This window comes from Anabas testudineus, chromosome 7, assembly GCF_900324465.2.
Source record: "Anabas testudineus chromosome 7, fAnaTes1.2, whole genome shotgun sequence".
Lineage (NCBI taxonomy): Eukaryota > Metazoa > Chordata > Actinopteri > Anabantiformes > Anabantidae > Anabas > Anabas testudineus.
In genome coordinates, this window is record NC_046616.1 from 21,137,789 (window position 1) to 21,162,328 (window position 24,540).

General features: G+C 37.6%; 2 protein-coding genes across 3 annotated transcripts in view; both read right to left on the reverse strand.

Moving 5' to 3' along the window:
- The window catches only part of LOC113167129 (C4b-binding protein alpha chain-like), a 34,402-nt gene extending 20,864 nt beyond the window's left edge, over positions 1-13,538 (reverse strand). Inside the window, exons 1-2 of one of the 2 annotated variants that reach the window (XM_026367530.1) lie at positions 13,441-13,476; positions 12,852-12,963 (exon numbers count right to left, since the gene is read on the reverse strand). The gene's annotated coding sequence lies outside the window, so the exon portion shown is untranslated. Of the gene's footprint in view, positions 1-12,851; positions 12,964-13,440 lie in introns of both variants that reach the window. The other variant, XM_026367529.1, reaches the window with a different exon arrangement.
- On the reverse strand, positions 961-23,580 carry LOC113167126 (complement receptor type 1-like). The gene is made up of 31 exons (XM_033326043.1): positions 23,367-23,580; positions 22,234-22,325; positions 21,928-22,110; positions 21,627-21,726; positions 21,324-21,397; positions 21,066-21,245; positions 20,799-20,981; positions 19,980-20,168; positions 19,730-19,829; positions 19,422-19,495; positions 19,151-19,330; positions 18,876-19,055; positions 18,470-18,649; positions 17,808-17,864; positions 17,527-17,590; positions 16,599-16,683; positions 16,354-16,368; positions 12,497-12,578; positions 12,190-12,378; positions 11,270-11,369; positions 11,001-11,074; positions 10,730-10,912; positions 10,449-10,628; positions 9,078-9,257; positions 8,039-8,107; positions 5,542-5,619; positions 4,163-4,189; positions 4,040-4,084; positions 3,585-3,663; positions 2,304-2,425; positions 961-2,044 (listed from the first exon to the last, which is right to left on the reverse strand). The coding sequence occupies exons 2-30, from the start codon at positions 22,289-22,291 to the stop codon at positions 2,350-2,352; spliced, it is 3,264 nt and encodes a 1,087-aa protein (XP_033181934.1). The 5' UTR covers positions 22,292-22,325; positions 23,367-23,580; the 3' UTR covers positions 961-2,044; positions 2,304-2,349.
- Between the last annotated feature and the right edge of the window lie 960 nt (positions 23,581-24,540).

Sequence of the window (24,540 nt, forward strand, 5' to 3'; positions counted from 1 at the left end):
ATTTTTCTACTACTGCTGTCACTACAAAGCTGCACATGGTAAATGTATCGTACACTGCAGCAATGATTACACGTCTTAACTCACACACCAAAGGTTTCTCCGAACCATTTCACTTATATTCCCATGTTGTAAACGTATCCAGCTCTGCACCAGAGTTCCACCATCAGATCTCTCAGAGATGAAGTACTCTGATACTGTGCTTAAATCAAGATAATTTCCTAAATTCAGAAGTAGCATGATGTATTTTTGTGCAAAATGTTTCTCTGGTAACTAACATACCAGTAAAACTAATGTAGTCATGTAAGTATAAGAAGTGTGATATAAAAATAGCTAATTACACATACAAATACCTCACAAGGTCAATGTTATACTTTCATTTCATTATTATTATTGTACTAATGATGTTCCTCCACTGGATTTCTGATCTGACTTGATGACTGGAAAAGAGCTCTACATCAAATCCACAAGGTGGCACTGTAATGTAAACTACTACATCTGAGTAGAGTCTGCCAGTCCAACAAAAAGGTCACACACTCTAATATTTTGTTGGCTTTAGCTTGGATTACACCCTCATTCAACGTGGCATTGTTTCTATAAGCTCCTGCAACATTTATTCCCGTCTAGAGTTTTATTATTTTTAGAAAAACATCCAGCACAGCTGAGCCGAGCTCTGGACGACGCACTAGGACACGATGACCCTGTTAGAAGAAACTCCAGGAGTCAAACCAGAAGCGAATTAAGACCTAAATGAGCAGTTATGATACATAAGTTACTAAATATTACTTACTGCTGTATAGTGTACAGGTAAATACTGACACCTGTACACTGTAAGACAGCTCAACTGCACTGGGCAACAACCTATAAGCACATTGAATACTGTCAACACACTGGGGGGGCTTCATTGTTTATTTTATACATCATAAAAGCCACTGCATGTCAACCTGAAGACAACACACAAAGTTGTTTTAAAATGTTTTTAATAAATAAACATAAAAAGCAAAGCAAGTGCATTTTTATTTTAGCAATCAATCTCTATATTTACACAAATGAATGTAGCCACAGCCTATCCCTGTGTCATAATACTCTAGTTACTCTTCATCAGAGGCGTTTGGAGATGAACAAACTGAAACTCACACTTTGGAAGATTGAAATAAAAAAAAATAAAAAATCATAACCACGACTTAACTTTGATTGATGTTGCTGCAATTTGAAGTTACAGGAGACTAAACAAGGTGCCAACAAGAAACACTGCTAATTTTTAGTATAAACATTAAAGTACAGTAGACCCACAACTCTTTCAACTTCTTTAACTGACCCCTAAAAGTAGTTTCGTTTCGCAATTCACAGGCAAACACAACAAGTGACACACAGCAAGCTAGAACACTTGGCTATTTGCATTTAGGCAAATCAAACATGCCTTATTTGTAGGCACTATTCCAGGCCCTGTTTCACAGAGCCCATTGTTCACTCTGTAGTGGAAGAGAAGGCAGCTCATCAGCTAGACCCCTTTTCTGTGAGATTAACCATTTCAGTTGCAGTAATGTCCGATACTGAACATTCAGTGCGTTTGTAAGCGTAAACTGCTGTATTTAAGGTCAACCACGCATTCTTTGCTGATTTTAAGTTGGAGTTGATTTTAGCCTAACAGCCTGGCTGAGCTGTGCTCGGAGCTGTGGTGCAAAAGTTTAGGTTCCTGTGATACACGTGAGATCTCATTCCCTCATATTTACAGCACAGGAAAAATGGAAAATTGCTGCCATGTTGTAAAGGAAAAAGAAGATTTCCCAGACATCACAGAACTGAGTTACAGGGAAGAGGAGGAAGTGAGCGGCCTGTCAGAGATGTGTATTATTGTGAAGTAATCAGAGAAGCCATTTAATGAATAAGCTAAAGACTGATCTGTGGAGATATTTGAATGTCAGAAGGCATTCAGACACTATTTGCAGGGTTTTGTTTGTGGACGATATGAATACATTCATAGATTTGTTCACCGATGTTTATCTTCTCAGTCAACTTCACATCCAGTTATAATGGACCACCAGAACTACAGGAAAAAAAAAACACAAATCTAAATGAGACATTTTTTAGACAACACAGGCCTGTGAAGAAAAGAAGAATAAAAATAGTTAGGGGTTATAAGAGATGTACAGCAACACAAGCAGCTGCGCAGCAGGTCTGTTAGTAGGTCAGTAGGTCCAGGATATTAACAGTGGAGAAAAACCTGCAAAACGTTAATGTGACGCCACAGCAGGTCATAGACATACTGCATGAAATCAAAATGTCTTCCTCAATTCGTTTCTCACCTCATCACTGTCTCATCATTTGTCAAGTACAAGTATGATTCTTGATCTATCGCCTTTCCGAGAGTGCTACTTGCTCTGCCACTTCTGTTTTCTCCTTTTTGCCAGAAGAACGGGTCCGAGGGCTGTAATTTAATGACGACCGGTCAGCACTACTGACTTTTTACGACCACACACAGGAAGCTACGAGCGTTTCAGAAAATCCAGAGAAATACCCAAAAGCCTACAGAGCACCATCCTATAAAATACCACCACACACACACACACACAGCAGCAGCCCTGCCCGCTGCTCCCCTCCTGCCGATTTCGGTGCAGAAATCAACAGGTAACTAGAGCATCATCAAAAACACTGTTGTTACAGAAAGTGGACTTTGTTGTTCCACTCCAACAAACGCTCAAATTGCTGTTTTATATCTTTATATCATACCAACATGTGTTTTTGACATGAGACTACTCCGTGTTCATAATGTCAGGTCTTCACATACTTTACACCTGTAATAAAATGTGTGAAGACAGAAAGAAACGCGACTATAAGAAAAACTAATGATCATATTTCAATGACTGGGTCAAAGTGAAAATTAAATGGCCCAAATTAAGTTTAAGTTTATTAACTTAGTTAGATTTGTTCATTTGTGTGATGCTGAGGACACTCTCCTACACAGCAAATGAAACACTACACACAAACGCCTCTCCCCCGATAAAGTGCTTCTTGAGAAATATACCGCTGCACATTTGCATGATGCTTCCTCAATATGCAAACTGATACACCGACAACAACGGCAACAGAATATGAGGCTAAGTAGAACCAAGAATTAACTTTCATTTTAGATTCAGAAGGGGTCCAGGTCATCTTACTACTGCATCCCTAATCATTTAAATTTTAACATGCATTATCACTATATGTTGTAGCTAGTTAGTATCTGAATGTGTCTAGTGTTTGGGTCACTCAAAGCTTCTTCTACGGAGAACTACAGCTCTGTGTAGGAGAGTGCTTTGACGGCTGATTACTGTGCCCACTTATGACAACATTAACACTGTGGTAGAAAAAAATCATACAGTACAGAAAAGCCAAAAAGCCTTAAAAACGCACACAGTTATATCATGCACCACATAACACAGACAGATAGACCGTACGAAAACACTAATACAACAGAGACATAAACACAAGCTTGGAGAAGCCATGACAGAGATCAAGGTCTGTGATGCAAACAAAACCATGATAAGCCACTACAGGGATAAAATCATTTCAAGGGTTAGTCTGCACAGTCGAATAAAACCTTTTACCCTTGGGTTTTTCTCTTGGGGAATGGTCCAACTTCAAAATACCAGCATCCACAACAGCAGAGGGCAACAACTAAAATGCCTATTTTCATAAGGAAAAAGAAAAAGATGTTTGATGGAGAAAGAAAAAAAAAAATCGGTCATGAGACCAACAAATTCAACGTCCCTTAAATTCCTGAAACGCATCTGACATGAACAAAGGTTACTTGAATCATTCCAAAGCGTTTTTGTGACATTACATCAAAGTTATTGCAACAAAAAATATTTAAACCATATACAACAAATAGATATTATGTACAAAAACAGTGAAATGTCCCGTTCTTACTACATGAGTACAATCTAATGGCTCAATGTGTCCCTTTGAGTAGTTTACTGTTGTATAACCATGTTGTTCTTCTGAGACCACTAAACCGATTTATGAAAATAACTAGTAGGAAATAGCAGTAAATGAAACTTACCACCTAGAATTACTCCCACAATCACAGCTGTCCTATGTCCTCCATCTGTTAGAAAAGAATAAAGGATGAGCACAGTGAAAAGAAGCAGAAATTATTCATATAACTATTAGTTTAATGACTTACTAGGTGTTGAATCAGAGTCCCCGTCACCTTTAAAACAGAGAAGAATTTATATTTACTGTTACTTAAAATTCAATTCTTTTTTTCAGTGATTTACAGTTTCTATCACCATTCATGGTGATACATTACTTTTACCGTATGGGGTGGAATAACAGGTGACCATCAAGTGCTAACAACTCTGTGACTACACTGGTTTATAAGTCTGCTTTTCCAGCCAGTTACCACTATACAGCAATTTATAGCACTGCTTAGTATACACTGTTTGTAGTGTCCCAAGCCAAAAAGACTAAATGTGGTGAGATCTTTGATCATGCCTCCACAGCAGCCTTACTACTCCACACTATAAGAGAGATTCAAAAACAGCTGGTGAAGACAGCTTGAGGAATTTAGGATGACTGTCTCACAATATGACCAATGATTATTAACCTAGTTAAATGTCTATTAACCAACCAATCTGAATTCCACATAAAATGACTCATGACTGAATGCGACATGACACTTTTCAGTGTTTATAATGGTGAAGATGGATCCCACACGCTAAAGACATCTTTGAATTTTGTATATATTGAGTTGCATTGTAGCCTACAGTTCAGAAGATGTCACAAATGTACAGTCCACATTAGGGAACAAATTGGTTCAGTATTTTCAGTATTTTCTTAGTCCAGTCTTTTCAGTTCTCTTTGGGTTTTGTTACTTGTTATGAAAAGTTATTGCTCCAACTGAAAGTATTTGAGAAGGTTGAGAAGAGAGTGACTGATGTTCACACAACCTGCAGCTACAACCTGACAATGGCAACGTATTCCTCAAAGAAATGTTTGTAGCAAACATGCTCACTATGTGTAAGAAAACTAAATATATAGTGTATAGTCAGCCACAAAACTTATAAAATGTTCATTAAATTAGTATTCACACAGCAGCGTACCGTCTTTAACCTCAAACCTTTTTTATGCCACTTGCTTCAAATGTTAAAGAGGAAACTGAATGTAGATCTGCTTCATTTATTGACATATAAATAATAACTGATAGATTCCTAAACAGATGCATTACTCACTCCCTATAACTGTTCACCAATCACTGGCACTGGCGCAGAATCAAACTATTTGTTCGTTTTTGGGATATTAAAAACGTATAATTTACAATACAGTTACACTTTCCTGCTGGCAAAAATGTAAAAATAACAATTTAAATAGCAGCATGCGATGTGAAAAGAAAACAAAAAACCATCAATATGTATCACAGTATAGCACAATGTTGTGCAAATCAATTGAGACTAAAAACAAAATTATTGCTAATCAGATGAATTTTGCCAAAACAAAGAGCAGCACTTGATCAGAAAAGCAAAATCTAGTTTGGTGATTTATAAGCATTAACATGGACTCTACCTGTTGGTTTCTTTGAGGTGGTAGTAGGAGTAGTAGTAGTAGTAGTAATATTAGTAGTAGTAGTGGTGGTGGGTAACCCTAATGAAATAACAAAGGGATAACTCAGGACAGGGTTCAGGACGTCACGTGCCAAGCTCACATAGAGTTATGCTCCAAAGTTAGTACCTCTCCTTTTAAATGCGTTTTATTTTTTGTGTAAAAACATAATAAATCATTTAAGTGTGGTGGGTTTTAATGTTAGAAAAATAAAACTTTAGGTAAATAAATGTAGCCTAAAAGAATAAAAAATATATATATATAAAAAAAACGTGGGCATAGCCCCTTAATGCCAAGAGGGAAAGACATCAAAGGCAGTCTTAGTAAAGCAAGCGTTGCCTCACATCAATCAAACCCAACAGCTACAACTCAGACTTTACAGGCCTCACTGAGCATGGTAAAAGTTCAATGTACCTCACAGTCTGAGTCAACCATCAACTCCTCCCTATAGCACAGTATTTGAGAAGCAAAATCTGAGGCCGTCTGTCTGACAGCTTTGTCATAACTAGCTCATGCAGCAAGAACAATGATCAGAAGCACGCCAGTAAATCTACAGCAGAATGGTTAAGATTAAAGCATTTAGGCTCTGAAACAGACTAATCAAAGTTCAGACTTAAACCCAACTGAAAGGCTGTGGCAGAACCTCAAGAGAGCTGTGCATGAAAAAAATGCCCAATGAAGCAATGCAATGCTGAAAAGAAGAATGGGCCAGAATTCCTCCATAACAATGTGAGTGAGTGATAAAGCCATAGAGGAAATGATCATTTCAAATTACAGTTTTGCTGCTAAAGGTGGATCTACAAGCTAATCGTGGTAGATACTTCGTAAATGTTAAAGAAATAATGCTATAGTAAAGTTGTCTGGTGTTGTTCATCTGAGGTCTACTTATAAAAATGACCTGAAAGTGGGCATATTTCCATAGTTTCAAGGCCAAAGATCAACCAGTTTTAATAAATGCAAACGTTACTTGAGCCTCTGTCTCTTTCAACAGGTTTTTCATATTAGAGCTACAACCTGTGACGCAAACTTTTAACCTGTGAGTGAATGTTCAATGTGAAATTGTGAAAAATAAAACTAACACTTACGGACACATGTTGGAGGATCAGGTAAACAGAGTGACACACATAAAAGCCAAGTGGAATAACAGGTGACCATCAAGCGCTGACGACTCTGTGACTGCACTGGTTTATAAGTCTGCTTTTCCAGCCAGTTGCCACTATACAGCAATTTATAGCACTGCTTAGTATACACTGTTTGTAGTGTCCCAAGCCAAAAAGACTAAATGTGGTGAGATCTTTGATCATGTCTCCACAGCAGCCTTACTACTCCACACTATAAGAGAGATTCAAAAACAGCTGGTGAAGACAGCTTGAGGAATTTAGGATGACTGTCTCACAATATGACCAATGATTACTAACCTAGTTAAATGTCTATTAACCAACCAATCTGAATTCCACATGAAATCATGCTGATCCAAGCGACATGAGACTTCAGTGTTTATAATGGTGCAGATGGATCCCACACGCTAAAGACATCTTTGAATTTTGTATATATTGAGTTGCGTTGTAGCCTACAGTTCAGAAGATGTCACAAATGTACAGTCCACATTAGGGAACAAATTGGTAAAACGAGAGCAGAGCTGACACTTGTAGGGGAACTAGTGTCCCTAAATAGTGAAAAAATAAAATGGGGCAAAAATCAAGTTATTTAACCAATCTGAACACATTCAGTATTTTCTTAGTCCAGTCTTTTCAGTTCTCTTTGGGTTTTGTTACTTGTTATGAAAAGTTATTGCTCCAACTGAAAGTATTTGAGAAGGTTGAGAAGAGAGTGACTGATGTTCACACAACCTGCAGCTACAACCTGACAATGGCAACGTATTCCTCAAAGAAATGTTTGTAGCAAACATGCTCACTATGTGTAAGAAAACTAAATATATAGTGTATAGTCAGCCACAAAACTTATAAAATGTTCATTAAATTAGTATTCACACAGCAGCGTACCGTCTTTAACCTCAAACCTTTTTTATGCCACTTGCTTCAAATGTTAAAGAGGAAACTGAATGTAGATCTGCTTCATTTATTGACATATGAATAATTACTTAACTGATAGATTCCTAAACAGATGCATTACTCACTCCCTATAACTGTTCACCAATCACTGGCACTGGCGCAGAATCAAACTATTTGTTCGATTTTGGGATATTAAAAATGTATAATTTGCAATACAGTTACACTTTCCTACTGGCTAAAATGTAAAAATAACAATTTAAATAGCAGCATGCAATGTGAAATATAAACATCAATATGTATCACAGTATAGAACAATGTTGTGCAAATTTAATTGAGACTAAAAACAAAATTATTGCTAATCTGATGAATTTTGCCAAAACAAAGAGCAGCATTTGATCAGAAAAGCAAATTGTAGTTTGGTGATTTATAAGCATTAACATGGACTCTACCTGTTGGTTTCTTTGAGGTGGCAGTAGGAGTAGTAGTAGTAGTAGTAGTAGTAGTGGTGGTGGGTAACCCTAATGAAATAACAAAGGGATAACTCAGGACAGGGTTCAGGACGTCACGTGCTAAGCTCACATAGAGTTGTGCTCCAAAGTTAGTACCTCTCCTTTAAATGCGTTTTATTTTTTGTGTAAAAACATAATAAATCATCTAAGTGTGGTGGGTTTTAATGTTAGAAAAATAAAACCTTAGGTAAATAAATGTAATGTAATAAATGCATAGCCCCTTAATGCCAAGAGGGAAAGACAGCAAAGGCAGCTACAACTCAGACCTTACAGGCCTCACTGAGCATGGTAAAAGTTCAATGTACCTCACAGTCTGAGTCAACCATCAACTCCTCCCTATAGCACAGTATTTGAGAAGCAAAATCTGAGGCCGTCTGTCTGACAGCTTTGTCATAACTAGCTCATGCAGCAAGAACAATGATCAGAAGCACGCCAGTAAATCTACATCAGAATGGTTAAGATTAAAGCATTTAGGCTCTGAAACAGACTAATCAAAGTTCAGACTTCAACCCAACTGAAAGGCTGTGGCAGAACCTCAAGAGAGCTGTGCATGAAAAAAATGCCAAATGAAGCAATGCAATGCTGAAAAGAAGAATGGGCCAGAATTCCTCCATAACAATGTGAGTGAGTGATAAAGCCATAGAGGAAATGATCATTTCAAATTACAGTTTTGCTGCTAAAGGTGGATCTACAAGCTAATCGTGGTAGATACTTGGTAAATGTTAAAGAAATAATGCTATAGTAAAGTTGTCTGGTGTTGTTCATCTGAGGTCTACTTCTTATAAAAATGACCTGAAAGTGGGCATATTTCCATAGTTTCAAGGCCAAAGATCAACCAGTTTTAATAAATGCAAACGTTACTTTAGCCTCTGTCTCTTTCAACAGGTTTTTCATATTAGAGCTACAACCTGTGACGCAAACTTTTAACCTGTGAGTGAATGTTCAATGTGAAATTGTGAAAAATAAAACTAACACTTACGGACACATGTTGGAGGATCAGGTGTAAAGGTTCTATCTTCTGAACATGTTCTTGATCTTGATCCACTGAGTGTATAATCTTTGTTACAGCTGTACTGTACAACATCTTTATATGAATACTCTTCGTTGTTTGGACTGAAAGCGCCGTTCACAATCATAGGCGGTTTTGGACATTTCACAGCTGCAACAGTAAAACGACATCTATTAGAATGGAAATAAACACTCAGCTATAAACTATGAGTGAAATTTATAGTGTGTGAATATGACTTGAGTCTTTGAGTGCGCACACCATTTACAATGCTCAGTGTTGTAGCTTCCTATTTTTACCCTACACTGATTATTTGATTTGATTTGACTTGATTCCAGCTGTTAATGAGCTGTGTCCACTGTCTGTGATACGATGTCATTGTCAGGTTGTCACCATTAACTATTCTGCCACAGATTTATTTTAAAGTTTGTTTCATTATATTTGTAACTTACATAAATTGAAAAGTGAACATAAATTGATTCATTAGGAGAATTGTTGTTGGACAAAATAAGCAAATTCTATATTTCAATATATGAAACACCTCTGAACTCTGGAATGAGTGATTGAAGACGTTTTTGCATGCAAGTGGACACTGCACTCAAACTGCTTGATTTCAGCAAGGGATGCCTATGTAGAGTGAGTGGGAGGCATAGAAGAACACAGAGAAGATCACATTCAGATATTAACAGGACTTTTTACTAGTTGCCTTACAGTAAAAAGAGTCCACGCAGTCTGACTCTGACAATTATGTCTAGGTGATGTTTAAATATGTTTGTGGTTACAGTGCATGTTTGGAAGCAGCCTGAGTGTCTCTGTTTCACAACCTCTCAACAAAGTGAGACCTCTCCTCTTCCCTAACCATCAACTGATCTTATATTAGTTACAGCATCTCATGGTTAAAATGTTCATATCGTGTCAATAAATTGAGATCAACTGTTCAGAATCATACCTACAGTGTTTAAAGCAAGTAGCTGTAAAAAAAGGAGTCTAAGTCAGTAGGCTGGTGATGTGTTAATAAAGTCAAATACTGTTCTGTACAAGCAATATTAGATCATCTGCTATGTATAGCTCTGTAGTACAGTAACAGCAGGTTAGAGGATGGAGTGAGGTCAGATCATAGTCCCACCACAAACTAATCTAAAATTTAGTTGTTGTCACTTTTTTGGACCCACCTCAGTTTGCATCCTTGCATGCAATGATAAAATATAGCCTAATATGCATCTATGTTTAATAAAAATAATTTAATTTCATTTAAAATATGATCTGACTAAACCAATCACATATATGAATGTGATGAGGTGAATCTTATAAGAAATATTTTGGTACATGTCATTTGTGACTTACGTTCACATGTTGGAAGTCCAGGTGACCATTTACTGTTTATGTCACATGTTTGGGACTGCTCTCCTTTCATAGTGTATCCAGATTCGCACGCAAGTTTCACTGTAGAGGAGATTCCATAAGGGGGTCGAGCACCGTCAATCCATTTACCATTGACAACATCAGGATTTTCACATTGAACCACTGCAGGAAAGTAATTGGAAAATTAAAGTTAACACAGTTGTTAATTCGTCCATATTGGAAAATGTTGGGAAAAAAATGAAAAAAAACAAAAACACACTTACTGACACATGTTGGAGGATTTAAAGGTTTAAAGGTTCCATCTTCTGAACATGATGTTGATGTTGATCCACTGAGTGTATAATCTTTTTTACAGCTGTACTGTACAACATCTCTATATGAATACTCTTCTTTGACTGGACTGAAAGCGCCGTTCACAATCTCAGGTGGAGGATCACATTTCACCACTGCAAAATAAAACCATCTATCAGAATGGAAATATACAAAGTTTTTCTTTAATCTTGTGTCTTGTACCAACACATGCAGATCACCAACCTTCACATACAGGCAACCTGCCACTCCACCCCTGGACTCCACAATAGATTTCACTTTTACCAACCAACATGTAGCTAAGAAGAAAACAAAGATTGACTTTAGACAACACATCTCAAGAAGGATCTGTGTTAGTCCTCAAATTTCACAACAACACTGAACAGAAAGCCACTTTGATTGGAATAACTATTTGATAAGAATACCTGCTGCTAAGTTAAATACACAACTTTCAATTACTTTAAAAATGAATGAGATTTCAGTTTATTACTAACCCAGTGTCACATGTGATCACAGCTTTATCACCAAAGTCAGTCCCTACAGGGTAATCAATATGTCCATTTGTCACATCTCCAGCAGAGCCACAGCTCTTCTCTGAAAACAGAAAACTCTCCACGTAAAGTTCTCCACAATCATACTCATCAGATAATTATTGTTAATTATCTTATACACTGCCCGTCCTAAGCAAAAGGCACACACTCTGATATTGTGCTGGACCTCATTTAGCTTTGTTTGATTACGACAGACATTCGTCCTTGTTTCAATAAGCTTCTGCAAATATCACAACATTTATTCTCGTGCAGAGTTGCATTCATTGTTCTGTAATATCTTGTACTGATAATGGGAGAGTCGGACTGCTGCACAAAGACTTCTCAAGCACATCCCGAAGATTCTCAATGGGGTAAAGGTCAGGACTCTGTGGTGTCCAACCATGACTTAAAATGATGTGTCATGCTCCCTGAATCACTCTTTCACAACTTCATAGCACTGCCCCCCTAGGCTTCTACAGTAGACACTAGGCATGATGGGTGCATCACTTCACCCACCTCTCTTCTTACCCTGATGCTCCCATCACACTGGAACAGGGTAAATATGTACTCATCAGACCAAATTATCTTCTTCCATTGTTCAGTTCTTAATACAATTTTAGTAGTTTCATCGGTCTCCTTAGATTTCTTTCTCTGCTTGATTCATGGGATAATTTGACCCTTCAGAAACAAATTAACATCTTTTCCACAACCACACAATGTGTCTTCACACAATGTTGGTTAAGAAAAGGCTGAAAAATAATAATCCATGCAGTATTTATCCAGTGGGAGGCTCTTATTTATTTGCTTTGTTAAATTAAGGTGTTTTTTTTGGACAGGCAGTGTATATGTTAATAAATTATTTAGTTTAGTTGTTAAAAATTTACTCTCGCATTTCAGCTTCACAGAACTCCAACTGCCAGCAGTACAAGTGATGGTTGGAGACCCTCCTCCAGATATGTAGCCAGGATCACAGGTAAAAGAAACTTTTTGCCCGTCTGGGAACGTTTGCAAAAGGATGTCACTGTCACTCAAGCTCATGTGGTCTCCTGGTACAGGTCTGGAACAGCCTTGAGCTGTAATGACTAAGAAAGAAAGAAAGAGAAAGATGAGCAGCAGAAATGAGGACAAGTGAATCAAAGACCGAAGACCAGCTTGTGAATCTAATCACACACTGAGCTTATCCACACTCACCTTGAGCAGTAATAGCAAGGAGACAGCACAGGAGAAGGAAGTAAGCAACGCCCATGATAGTATCTGCTAAGTCTGACTGAAGTCACTGACAGGCTTCTGGTGAACAAAAACACAATGCATACAAAAATCTGAGAATTAAAGTTAATAACATGAGTAAGTAAGACTGGGTTAAAGTTAAAATCCTTGTTAAGCTTCCATTACAGAGCGTTTCATAAAGAGCAGAGGAAGCACATTTATCAGGGGTTCACATCACACCCTGACGTTATTGAACTAAAACATAAATTAGTTTAGGACAAAATATCCAATATTAAAAATAAAGACTAAGTCTCTCAAATAAGTTAACAAGGTACTGTACATTGCCTGTTGCTTTATCCCTGCATGCAAACGCCCTCACGCCAAACACCATTCGAAATCGTCCAGCTACCGTGACAGTTCACAAGTTGTCAGTCTTTCCCAGAACTTTACAACTTCTCAGGTTAGGCGAAGAGAAACACAAAGCTCTTAATACAGCAGTTTTGTCGTGTGAGTAGTAATATCACTTAATTTGCTCCTTTGGACTTCCTTTACCACAAAAACATCGTGGGCGGTAACGTGTCGCAGTAAAACTGACGGTGCTAAATCAAATGTACTTTCCTTTTTGTCCACGGATCACACCCCAAATTACCGGTAGCCCATACCGTGTTAAAATGCGCTATATTGTATTTTATTTTTCGAGAATAAATACATTATTACATATTACAAAAAGCATGACATCCGGTTTGGCAATCCAGGCCGGGTTAGCTAGCTAATGGTTAGCTAACGGTAACTAACATATCATACATAAAACTAATGTTAATAGCGCACAGCTTCTATCTCGTTAGTGCGGTGTTGCCCTGCCGTTTTCGATTAGCTAGTTTCAGTATTGCAGTTTGTTAAATCATCGCATACACGGAGTTGTAACTTACCCAACTGAACGCGGACAATAGCTCTGACAGCTCTCGGCTCCACAATGGTGGTTCGAGCGTTAGTTTCCTTGTTGGAACCTCATGACGAAAGAGGGCGTGGTCATCAGTGACGTCTCTCGTCTCTCGTGTCCTCAGCCAAAGGTCAGCAGGTCTTTATCTCAGTGTGTGTTAGTGTCATTACTGCAGCTCCACAACACACACACCTGCTATTTTAAAATGAGCAACACACAGCCTTAATCCTGCTAAGCAGATACACCTGTATAGGTTCAATGTTCAACCAAATAGGCCTACTAATTCTTTTTAAAGATAGTTTTTCATGCACATTTAAGATGGATGTGTCACCTGGTGGGCAGTCATCCTCTGCCATTGTTAATGGAAAGTGATGTAATAGACCCAGCCCAGATTGGGTCAATGCGAGGAAATGATGTACTTCCGAGTACAGGACCATTGAAATCGCAGTACCAAATGTTCGCTGGCAGGAACAGGAAACGTCCATTTTCATTCAAACGTTTCTGTAAACATAATGACCATGCCAAAGACACGCTTTTGAAAAACTTAAACAAACTCAAAGGCCAAAGTAGTTTGAGGTTATCAATAATAAAATACAGTGTGAGTAGTTCTGAATCTAGGATCTCCTGTTTCTACCCCTGACAAAGAATAGAGAATAACCTGATGGACCACTGCATCACTGCCCACACCTGTGAATTTGTGATATCACTGGAATGTGAGTTCCTGTACTGCTCCATAAAAAAATGAGTCACCACCTGAATCTTACAATCTAAATGTGAATTTTGATGGTTCTGAATCAGTTTTATATTAGTCCTGAGGAAATATCTTTTCTTTATGAATGCTAAGGTTGTTAAATTATTATTGTAAACTGTGTTTAACTCAACAACAACTTAACAATATTCCTCTGTCAAGCCTCAGAATAAATTTCCAAGCCATTAAACAGCTCATAGCTGGTTCATTGTTTGTGGAAGTTTCCAGATTTATGGGTGCGGTATTTGCATAACGGAGACCGGGGCTTTGTTAAAAAGATCTGGGGGGTTTGGTTTACCACTGTAAAAAGTCCTGCAACACCCCCCCCCCCCCCCCCCCCCCCCCTCTTTCCGTCCATGTTCCATTGTATGACTTGTTTTCTCTGAAGAACAGTCAGGCTAGCTGTGTTTGTTTGATCTGACAAAAGTAAATTTACTTTCTCGCAAAATCCGGGATGTGAGAGCATCAGAGCAACGCTTGGTTCCCAGTTCCATCATTAGTTTTGGTCATCACCCCCAGCTGGCAGACTCCTACCTCACAATGCAGAAGTTTGAACATCTCTAACATTTTCCCCTTTATGATAATCCAATCACATCATTTCTAGATATTAAATGTCTTCATTACTATACAAACAACAATCACTCTCTTGGCATTTATGAGTCTTATCACAGGAATTACACATGATAAAAGCGTCACTATGATTACCGGCATAAAAGGTTTCAGTGGAAACGAGCTCCACCCACCTAGCAGTTCCTTGTACATGAAAAAATGGGTACACCCAGGGGATTAAGAGCATGGTGGAGCTTGTCTGTCTTCTACTTCTAACATCTGTCAGAGGAATGGAAGCGCGTTTTACTAAATGTACTACACTTGTTTTGTTTTTTTTCCCACAAAATCTTCCACAGTTATTTCATTTCATTTTCAGAGTAGCTAGATATCTGATACAGCTACGCCCTACTAACACAGAAGTTTAACAAATCATGTTCACATGTTTATTATTATGAACATCTTACAGGAGCTTTCTAGTTGCTTGTTTGTGCATGGAGGACAGTTAGTGAATTAAATGTGTTGCAAAGGCTTTCAGATGTTTGTGTATACGCACACTATATATTGTGAAGACAGTGGTCATTATCAGGTGTTTGTACACACTTTAATAAGTACAGTAAATAGGACAATTGACTGTCAATGTATTTTTCTCTATCTCAGAGTACAAATAATTAACTGAAAATGAGAAAAATAAAATCACAAAACAAGAAAATGAAATAAATATAAGCTAGAGGACTTGTACTTTCATGATTTAAGTTTCTTTGTCAAGGAAACAAAAATGCTTGGCCTGTATTTGTTGAAGCAACAAGGCACAAAATGTGCCAACATTAAACACTGCTAATTATTTAGTGGAAACATTAGAGTAGGACCATACCTAAGACACTTCATTGAGACATAAGAAACATGCTTCATTTATAGGCACAGTGCTTGGTCCTGTTTTACTGATCCTATTAAAAGCTGAATTTAAATCTCACAGTCAATACAGTCAAGATGTTTTTGTGGCATTCTCCGCTTCAGTTATGCAAGTGAAGTGACGTCTCATATCATTTTGATAACTGCAGGTCTACCTGTTGTGGTTTATGCAGCAAAAAGCTAACTATATTTGTTCAAAAAAGTCTATTTCTCCCCCAACCATTTGATTAAAGGTCAGGCATGCTATACATACAGTATGTTACTGATTTTGGGATGTGACATGATTTAAAGCCATTTGTGTAACAGAGTTACTGTAGAATAACCTGACTGAGCAGTGCCCTGAACTACAGTATAGTGCAAAAGGTAAAAAATAACATGGAGTTTAAACACAGACTCTCATTATTCATGATGAAAGCACAATAAACCTGCTGTGATGTTGTAAAGGAAAAAGAAGATTTGTCAAACATCACTGAATTGACTTAAGGCAGACAGGAAAAAGTGAGCAGCCTCTCAAAGAGCAGAGAAGCTCCTTAAAGCCCACGCTGCAGACTGAGATCTAGTCGTGGAGGTTTCTGTATGTCAGACAGCATTTTGATTCTCTTCTTTATGAGTGTTTCTCTGTGCATGGCATAGGCAGCATGAGTATGTGTTGAGTCACACTCCTTCTCTCAACCAGTCCAGTTATGTTAGACCAACAGGACTGTTACAGTTCTACAGAAATAAAGAAGCAAATACAAAAAAGGTAAATGTGACATTTTGAGACAAGGTGGGAAAACCCTACAGACCTGTGGAACAAAAATACATTTTAAAAACATAACAGGTCAGTTAGCAGTCCCGCATGCTGAGGAGAGAGAAAAAGATATGTGGGTGTGGTACGTCAGTCTTAGCTCGTCATTTTGGAAAAAAAGAGATCAAGTGTGTTTAGTGATCAAGCATCTTACCGAGAGTGCAACTAGCTCACTGCCTTCTTTGCTGTCCTTCCCGTTCTCTTCTATACAATTTTTGTCAGGACATGTTCTCAGAGAGCTGCAATTCAACAATAACTGGTCAACATTGCTGCTTTTATGTGACACGACAGATAGAAAGCTTCTGGGGACAGTCTAAGTAAGTTCAGAGAAAGACACAGCCATTATTGCAAGTGGAGTCTATTGTTTTTACACCAAGCTGTTTCACATTAAAACGAGTTAGGCAATATACAATGTGTTTCCTGAGAAAGATTTCCAGAAAGGTGTAATAACACAGAGCAATACTTGTTATTTTGCAGAGATCAAGTTATCCAAAGTACAAAATCTACAGACTGTAACAACTAAAAAGTGCTTGAGGTGATTTAGCCCTCTGTCAATCATCAACAAAAGGTATTTGGGACAGAGCTGTTTTTGCTCAGTGGACACTTATGACCGGTGTAGCAGAAAAAAAACCTTCAACATGCTGCAAGGGGCTAGATAAAACGCTAAGATAAAAACTCACTAAATACAAAACTCTGGAGCAGAAAGGCTGTTAAATGCATAGTCTGTGATTCAAATGCATTGATGAAATTCTGTAAAATTTTCTTCCTGTCCCTCCAGCCGTCCTTTCAGAAAGTGTGCTCAAAAAAAAGAAACTGTGGTGTGGATCAGCTAATCAAGCAGCATTAGCCAACAGAGTCAGCTTCTGTTCAGTCACAGCTACATTTTCTTTCTCCATGTTCCAGTGTGTTCTATGTTTACATGGTAACTTTTCATCTGGATTGATAACGACATTTTGTGAAAATGTACATCTGTTGATCATAGTAATAAAAGGAACACTGAAAGGAAGGGTTACTAAACTTTCAGAATTACAGACTACACCTTAAAAAAGCAGAAGTCTGTGCAATTGAATAAAACATTTTACCCTTTTCTTTTCTTCAGGAATACCCAGAGAAGAAAGCCTGTAACAGCGCCACCAACAAAGAATCCTATTTTGAAAAGAAAAAACAGAGAAGTTTGAAAATAGAAGATGCTTAAAGGAGAGGTTTGTTCTTATCACAATTCAGTGTGTTTAAGTGAATTGACTGAATTTGTCACTACTGAACTAAATAAAAACATAACTTCACTCTAATATTAGCATCACAATCTGCTTTAGGCAAACATAACATTCATGTTCCACTGTTCAAGGATGAAGTTAAAACTTACCTAAGGCAAAGAAAATGATACTTTTTGCTATATCCTGTGTGTTATATCCTTTGTCCACTGTTAAAAAAAAAGAGGAAGATTAACAAAATGAGTACATTCATTGTGTTGTCATGTTTTATTAGTTAATAACTAATAAAACATGACTACTTCTGATTACTTCTGTTTAGTTGCTGAACTGCATTTCGTTACCTTGTACTGTTTTTATGTATAATGACATTTAAGTTGAATCTAATCTAACTGATTTAGTTTTCTAAAGTGTTCCTGAGCCCACATGGTAAAATCCTTTACAAAATGAGGTCTGTTCTTAGTGCAGTGTCGCCTGAGGGGTCGTTATTTCCCCAGATTCTCTGAATCTTTTGATGATATTATGTTATGGACTGTCGATGATGAAACACCTACACTCCTTGCAATTAAATGTTGAGAAACGTTCCTAAACTGTTTCCAAGTAACTTGTACGAACATGGTTTAGGCATCAAATAAATAATGACTGAATATTTGCAAAAAACAATATAGTGTATCATTTTGAACATACATATCTTGTTTTTGTGGTGTATTCAATTGGATATGGATCAAAAGGGACTCACAAGACATTCTGTTTTTATTTACATTTTAAGGTCCCAAGTTCATTGGAACTGAGGTTTGTAGTATCATTTGTGACCTACATTCACATGTTGGAAGTCCAGGTGACCATTCACCATTTCTGTCACATGTTTGGCTACGCTCTCCTTTTATAGCATAGCCAGCTCTGCACTCCACTATCACATTGGACAGTCTAAATGGGGGTTGAGAACCATCAACCCAGTAGCCATTAGGAACTTTAGGATATGTACATTTAACCACTCCTGGCAAAAAAAATGGAAAATTAATGTTAATACAATTGTTCATTCGATAGATTTGATTATTTTAAATCAACTGCTTCCTCGATCTAACACAAAAGCACAGAACACAGAGCATCAGTGCACAAGTATACATGTTATCTGATTAAAGTAAACATGTGGGAATGTGACCAAATCTCAAATGAGCATAAAATCAAACTACATCAGACAGAAATCATAATTTGTGACTTACGTTCACATGTTGGAAGTCCAGGTGACCATTTACCATTTCTGTCACATGTCTGGCTACGCTCTCCTTTCATAATGTATTCAGGTCTGCACTCCACTATCACATTGGACAAGGGTCTAAATGGCGGTCCAAGACATTCAACCCAGTAACTATTGGCAACAACAGGAGTTTCACACTGAATCACTGCAAGCAAGAAATTGAACATAGACATTAATGCAGTTCTTCATTTGACCACGTTAGTTACTGCTGAGAAAGGTAGAAAGAAATAAAACACTTACTGACACATGTTGGAGGATCAGGTTTAAAGGTTCCATCTGCTGAACATGTTCTTGATGGAGATCCACTGAGTGTATAATAATTCTTACAGCTGTACTGTACAACATCCAAATACACATAACTGTCTTTGTTTAGACTGAAAGCACCGTTTCCAATCTCAGGTGGAGGATCACATTTCACCACTGCAAAAATATAACCACATCTATTAGAATGGAAAGATACACTATTTTTATTTGGTCACGTGTCTTGTATTAACACACATGGATCACCAACCTTCACATACAGCCAACTTGTCACTCCACCCTTGATCTTCGCAAGTAATTTCACTGGTACCAAGCAATCTGTAACTAATTGGGAAAAAAAGAAGTTTGATATCAGACAACGCATCTCAAGAAGCACCTGTGCTAGCCCTAGCACTTGTTCATCAATAAGTAATCAGTAAGACCTAATGAACACTTTAAAACTAGATGTTTTTCTATAGGAAACATAATGGTCGCTGACATTTTAGGGTTATAATACACTACATTTTAAAAACTAACTTTTTGACCATGAACCATCAGAGTTTTCAGTTTATTACTAACCCAGTGTCACATCTGATCACAGCTTTATCACCAAACTCCTTTCCTTCAGGGTAATCAATGCGTCCATTTGTCACTTCTTCAGCAGAACCACAGCTCTTCTCTGAAAATAAAAAACTCTCCTAAGCATTAAACTTGTCTGTTAAAAATAATTCTAGATAATGTCGTGCACAAAGGACTCAACAGACTGGCTACTACATAATCCCAGTAACTCAATAGTAATTTATTGTGAAAGTCAAGTGTTAATATTTACTCTTGCAGATCAGCGTCACATGACTCCAGCTGCCAGCAGTACAAGTGATATCTGCAGACCCTGCTCTAGACGTGTAGCCAACATTACAGGCAAGAGAAACTGTAGTCCCATGTAAAAAGGTTTGTGAAAGAGTGTTGTTGCCCTTTAAGCCCATATTGGGTCCTGGTTCAGGTCTGGAACAGTTTTTAGCTATAGTGATAAGAAAGACAGAAAGAAAGATAAGCACGAGGACAAGTTAGTGAAAGATCCAAACCACCCAAATCCAACCAGCTGTGACAATGAGAAAACTCACACTGACCTTGAACAGTAATGGCTAGGCCAAGACTGCTCATAAGCTTCCAAATGTTTTCCATCATTTGCAGTTTTTACTACCAAATCATGCTATTTTCTGTAGTAAATGTGTAGTATGTGGATTTAAATGATTCAACTATCAACAAAATACTCAGCTGTGAGAAATAGTTCATGTACCTCAGCATGTGGAAATGATGAAGTCTCAAAATATTAAAACTAAACTAAAAGTTACCTTAAATCTATATTTATATAACCTGGCTTTCTCGAGGCATTTGTAATTTCATAAAGTTACAATAAGCAAGTATGTAATGTCATAAAGTCATGACATTACAATAGGTGACAATTGAGTTAAAGTGGAAATATTCAAAACTTAAACAAAAAGATTTTCCAAACAGCAATGTTATAGCAACAACTTTCTTTAATCTCACACATAAATGAAAGCTTGATAAAATAATTATAAAAAGAAATAAACTCTTACTCTTTATTATAGTGAGTTACACCAAGTAGTAATCATCATCTGTGACTTACGTTCACATGTTGGAAGTCCAGGTGACCATTTACCATTGATGTCACATGTCTGGGTACGCGCTCCTTTCATAGTGTATCCAGACTGACACTCAAACGTCACTGTAGCTGAAAATTTATAAGGGGGTCGAGAACCCTCTATCCAGACACCATGGTCAACATCAGGATTTTCACACGAAACCTCTTCTGTGAAGGAAATAGGAAAAAAAAATTAATAAAGTTGTTCATTTTTCCACATTAAAAAATGTTGGGAAAGGAGGAAACACTTACTGACACATGTTGGAGGATCAGGTTTGAAGGTTCCCTCTTCTGAACATATGATGGTCTTTGATCCATTTAGTATATATTGATATTCACACCTGTACTGTACAACATCTCTATATGAATACTCTTCTTTGACTGGACTGAAAGCACCGTTTACAATCTCAGGTGGAGAATCACATGTCACCTCTGCAAAATAAATATATCTATTAGAATGGAAACAGAGACTGAGTTTTTATTTAGTCTTGTCTCACACAGATCACCAACCTTCACAATCAGGTAATCTGCCGCTCCACCCCCTGGCTTCACAAAATATTTCTCTTTTACCAACCAATCTGTAGCTAATTAGGAAACAAAATCACATTTCAAAAATTATGTGTGTGTAGTCCTAACATTTCATATGGCAACACTGAAAAGTCAACAGTGAGTCTTACTAAACAGTTGCTTGTTTTCTGATTGGCAAATATAATGGCTGCTGACATTTTAAGATAAAAATGCATTACCCTCAATTTGATTTTCAAAACTAACTCCCTGAACATGAACCAGCAAAATTTGCAGTTTATTACTAACCCAGTGTCACATGTGATCACAGCTTTATCACCAAAGTCATTCCCTACAGGGTAATCAATATATCCATTTGTCACTTCTCCAGCAGTGCCACAGCTCTTCCCTGGAAAAAAGGAGCCTCTGATAAGCACAAATGACTCAACAGACTGGCCACTTGATTTTACTAGTCACTCATCTAGGGCAGCATTTGTATTTTAATAGGTTACTATTTACTATGGGTTCAATTTTAAAGGGTTATTACAAATATGAACAGATGTAAAAATAAATAAATAAATAAATAAATAGAAAGGTTTTTAATATTTACTCTCGCATTTCAGCCTCACAGGACTCCAACTGCCAGCAGTACAAGTGATGCTTGGAGACCCTCCTCCAGATATGTAGCCAACTTCGCAGGAAAAATAAACTTTAGTACCATCAGTGAACATGTCTGAAGGGCTTCCTCTCAAATACATATTGGGTCCTGGCACAGGACTGGAACAGTTTTGAGCTGAGTAAGAATAAAACAAAAACAAAAACAAAAAAAAAAGAGCAGCAGAAATGAGGACAATTTAATCAAAGACAAAACACAGGCTCGTGTATTTAATCAAACAACAAGCTCACCCACATTTACCTTGAACAGTAATAGCAAGGCCGAGACAGCCCAGGAAAAGGAAGGAAACAACACCCATTGTGGGTATGTCTGAAGTCACTGAGTGGTATCTGCTAAAGAAAACGGCATAATAAATATAATCAGTAGATTAACTTACTAAATCAAGCAAAGTCTCAGTGGAACACATTCAATTCACGACATGTAGCTGGCTGACAGGTTATTGAACTAACTTTGCAGCATAAAATAGTTTAGGCCAGAATACCCAATATAAAGTAGAGATGCACTGTAAGACTTTATGCATATTGTTCACTGGTTCATATTTGTAAGTCATAGGTAAAGGCGGCTTGTTACGGTTGTTTGTAGCATCTTTAGGAGGGCTTGATGGTTGTGGGCTGTGGGTAGAGAAGTGTAATCTAATCTGAAGTGAAGGCTGGTAGGATGAACTTCATTGGGTATTGACAGGCAACCAAAATTTCCGATACGTCTTGAACGCAACAGTGGACTAGCCCTTCGTAATTCCCCTAAATTTACATTATGTAGCGTCACTTCTCCATAATAACACTTTCGACTGTGAAATTCTGGCCTATGTTTAAAAAAGAAAAACACAAAGCTGTCGACTTAGCAGCGAAACATCTGCCAACATAACTACTTTGTCACGCATGTCGCTGCCTTCGTCTTCCTTCGTCCACAGCAGCAGTGGGCGTTACCGTCACAATGTGGCTAAATGCTAATCGTACGCATACATGTAAGTTCAGTTTAAAGAGGATCGACGTAAATACTGTAAATACCAGTAAATACTCTGGGTTTTGAATACTAGATTCAAAACATTGCACAAGAACTGGTTCCCAACCAACCCAAGCGAATGTACGATTAACCCACTAGCTAAAGGTCGGGTAGCTAAAGCGTAATGTCAACAAATGCTCCTGATACACTAATGGTGGCTGTAGCACGTTAGCACGTTAGCACGGAGCGACATGTAGCTTCTAACTTACCCAGATGGATGTGAAGAATGGCTGTCGGTGCTGAGGGCTTCACTTAAAGCTTAATTTCGGTTCCTCATTAAATACTGCGGCTACATGTCATGGTGTAGACACACAAACACACACACACACACACAAATAAAGCGATAATACTGGAGACAGCAGGCGTATTACCAGTAGTGACGTCTTGTCCTCAGCTCAACTCACCAACTTCACAACGGTGAAGAGATGAACGTATAAAAAACACACATATGATGTCTAATTAGAAAAATAGAAGGAATTCACCTGAATCATGTAAGAAAGTACTAGTTTTGAGTGTAGCCTCCTTCCATTTGGATTTTGACGTTCACAGCCTCACACTGCAAAATCAGCCCCACCAAAAATAAACCTAAAAAAAAAAAACAAAAAAACAATCCGCCCATTAAAAAATGGCAAAAAGAAAAAAGAGAAGTCCACCCATTACCCACAAGGAATATTTCACAGGTTTTTACTTGTTACAAGTTCTTTGAGCGAGATTTTCCTAAAATGAGAATTTGGCTTCTGATTAAGCCAATTTTAGGAATTTAATTCTTAACACAATAAGTAATGTGCAAAAGAAATTTAAAATGAGAAAAAAAGGTTCTTGTGATAAATGTGGTTTTAAGAAGTGAAAACAGCTAACGGACAACACCTCTAGGTTTGTTAGTAACACCTCGCTCAGACTGCTTGTTTCCATAGATCATGCTGAGTTCATTTCAATTATCAAGTTATCTAAACCATCATCATGACCCCATCCACACTAGACTGCTCAAAGATGTTTTACCTTTGATCAGCACGTCCATATTAGATCAGATCAATCTATCTTACTAACAGGATACGTACCACATACTTTTAAGGTTGCTGTAGTCAAACCTAAATTCAAAAAGACCTACTCTTGACTTACAGGTTTTAGCCAATAATAGACCAATATCAAATCTGCCCTTTATCTCTAAAATCCTTGAAAAAGTAGTTTCAACGCAAAGGAATAATCTGTAAGAAGATTTTTAGTCAGGATTTAGAGTACATCATAGTGCAGAAACAGCACAGATATGAGTCACTAACAATCTTCTTAAACAATGCAACCAGGCCACTCCTGCAGGAGCAATGTGGTTACACTGTGGTTATACTAAAACACTGGAGGATATAGTTTATACTGTATCTTAAATTCATCCTCCTGCTGATTGGAAACTCTACCAACTAGCTTTTTCACAGTACAGTTGTGTACAGTTGCTTGCAAATGAATGTGCTAAACATTGTCGATGGCTCACTCCTAGAGATATGCTTTTATGCTGCTTCCGTTTATTGGAAAAGTTATTGAAAAGCAATTTTG

Excerpts from the sequence above, each read along its gene's own strand:
- LOC113167126 (XM_033326043.1), bottom strand. The coding sequence starts at position 22,291 with ATGGGTGTTGTTTCCTTCCTTTTCCTGGGCTGTCTCGGCCTTGCTATT. Across the intron at positions 19,830-19,979 it reads TGTGACGCTGATCTGCAAGA|AGAAGAGCTGTGGTTCTGCT; the intron begins GTAAATATTAAC and ends TTTTATTTTCAG. Across the intron at positions 19,056-19,150 it reads TGATCCTCCAACATGTGTCA|TGATTCAGTGTGAAACTCCT; the intron begins GTAAGTGTTTTA and ends TCTTGCTTGCAG.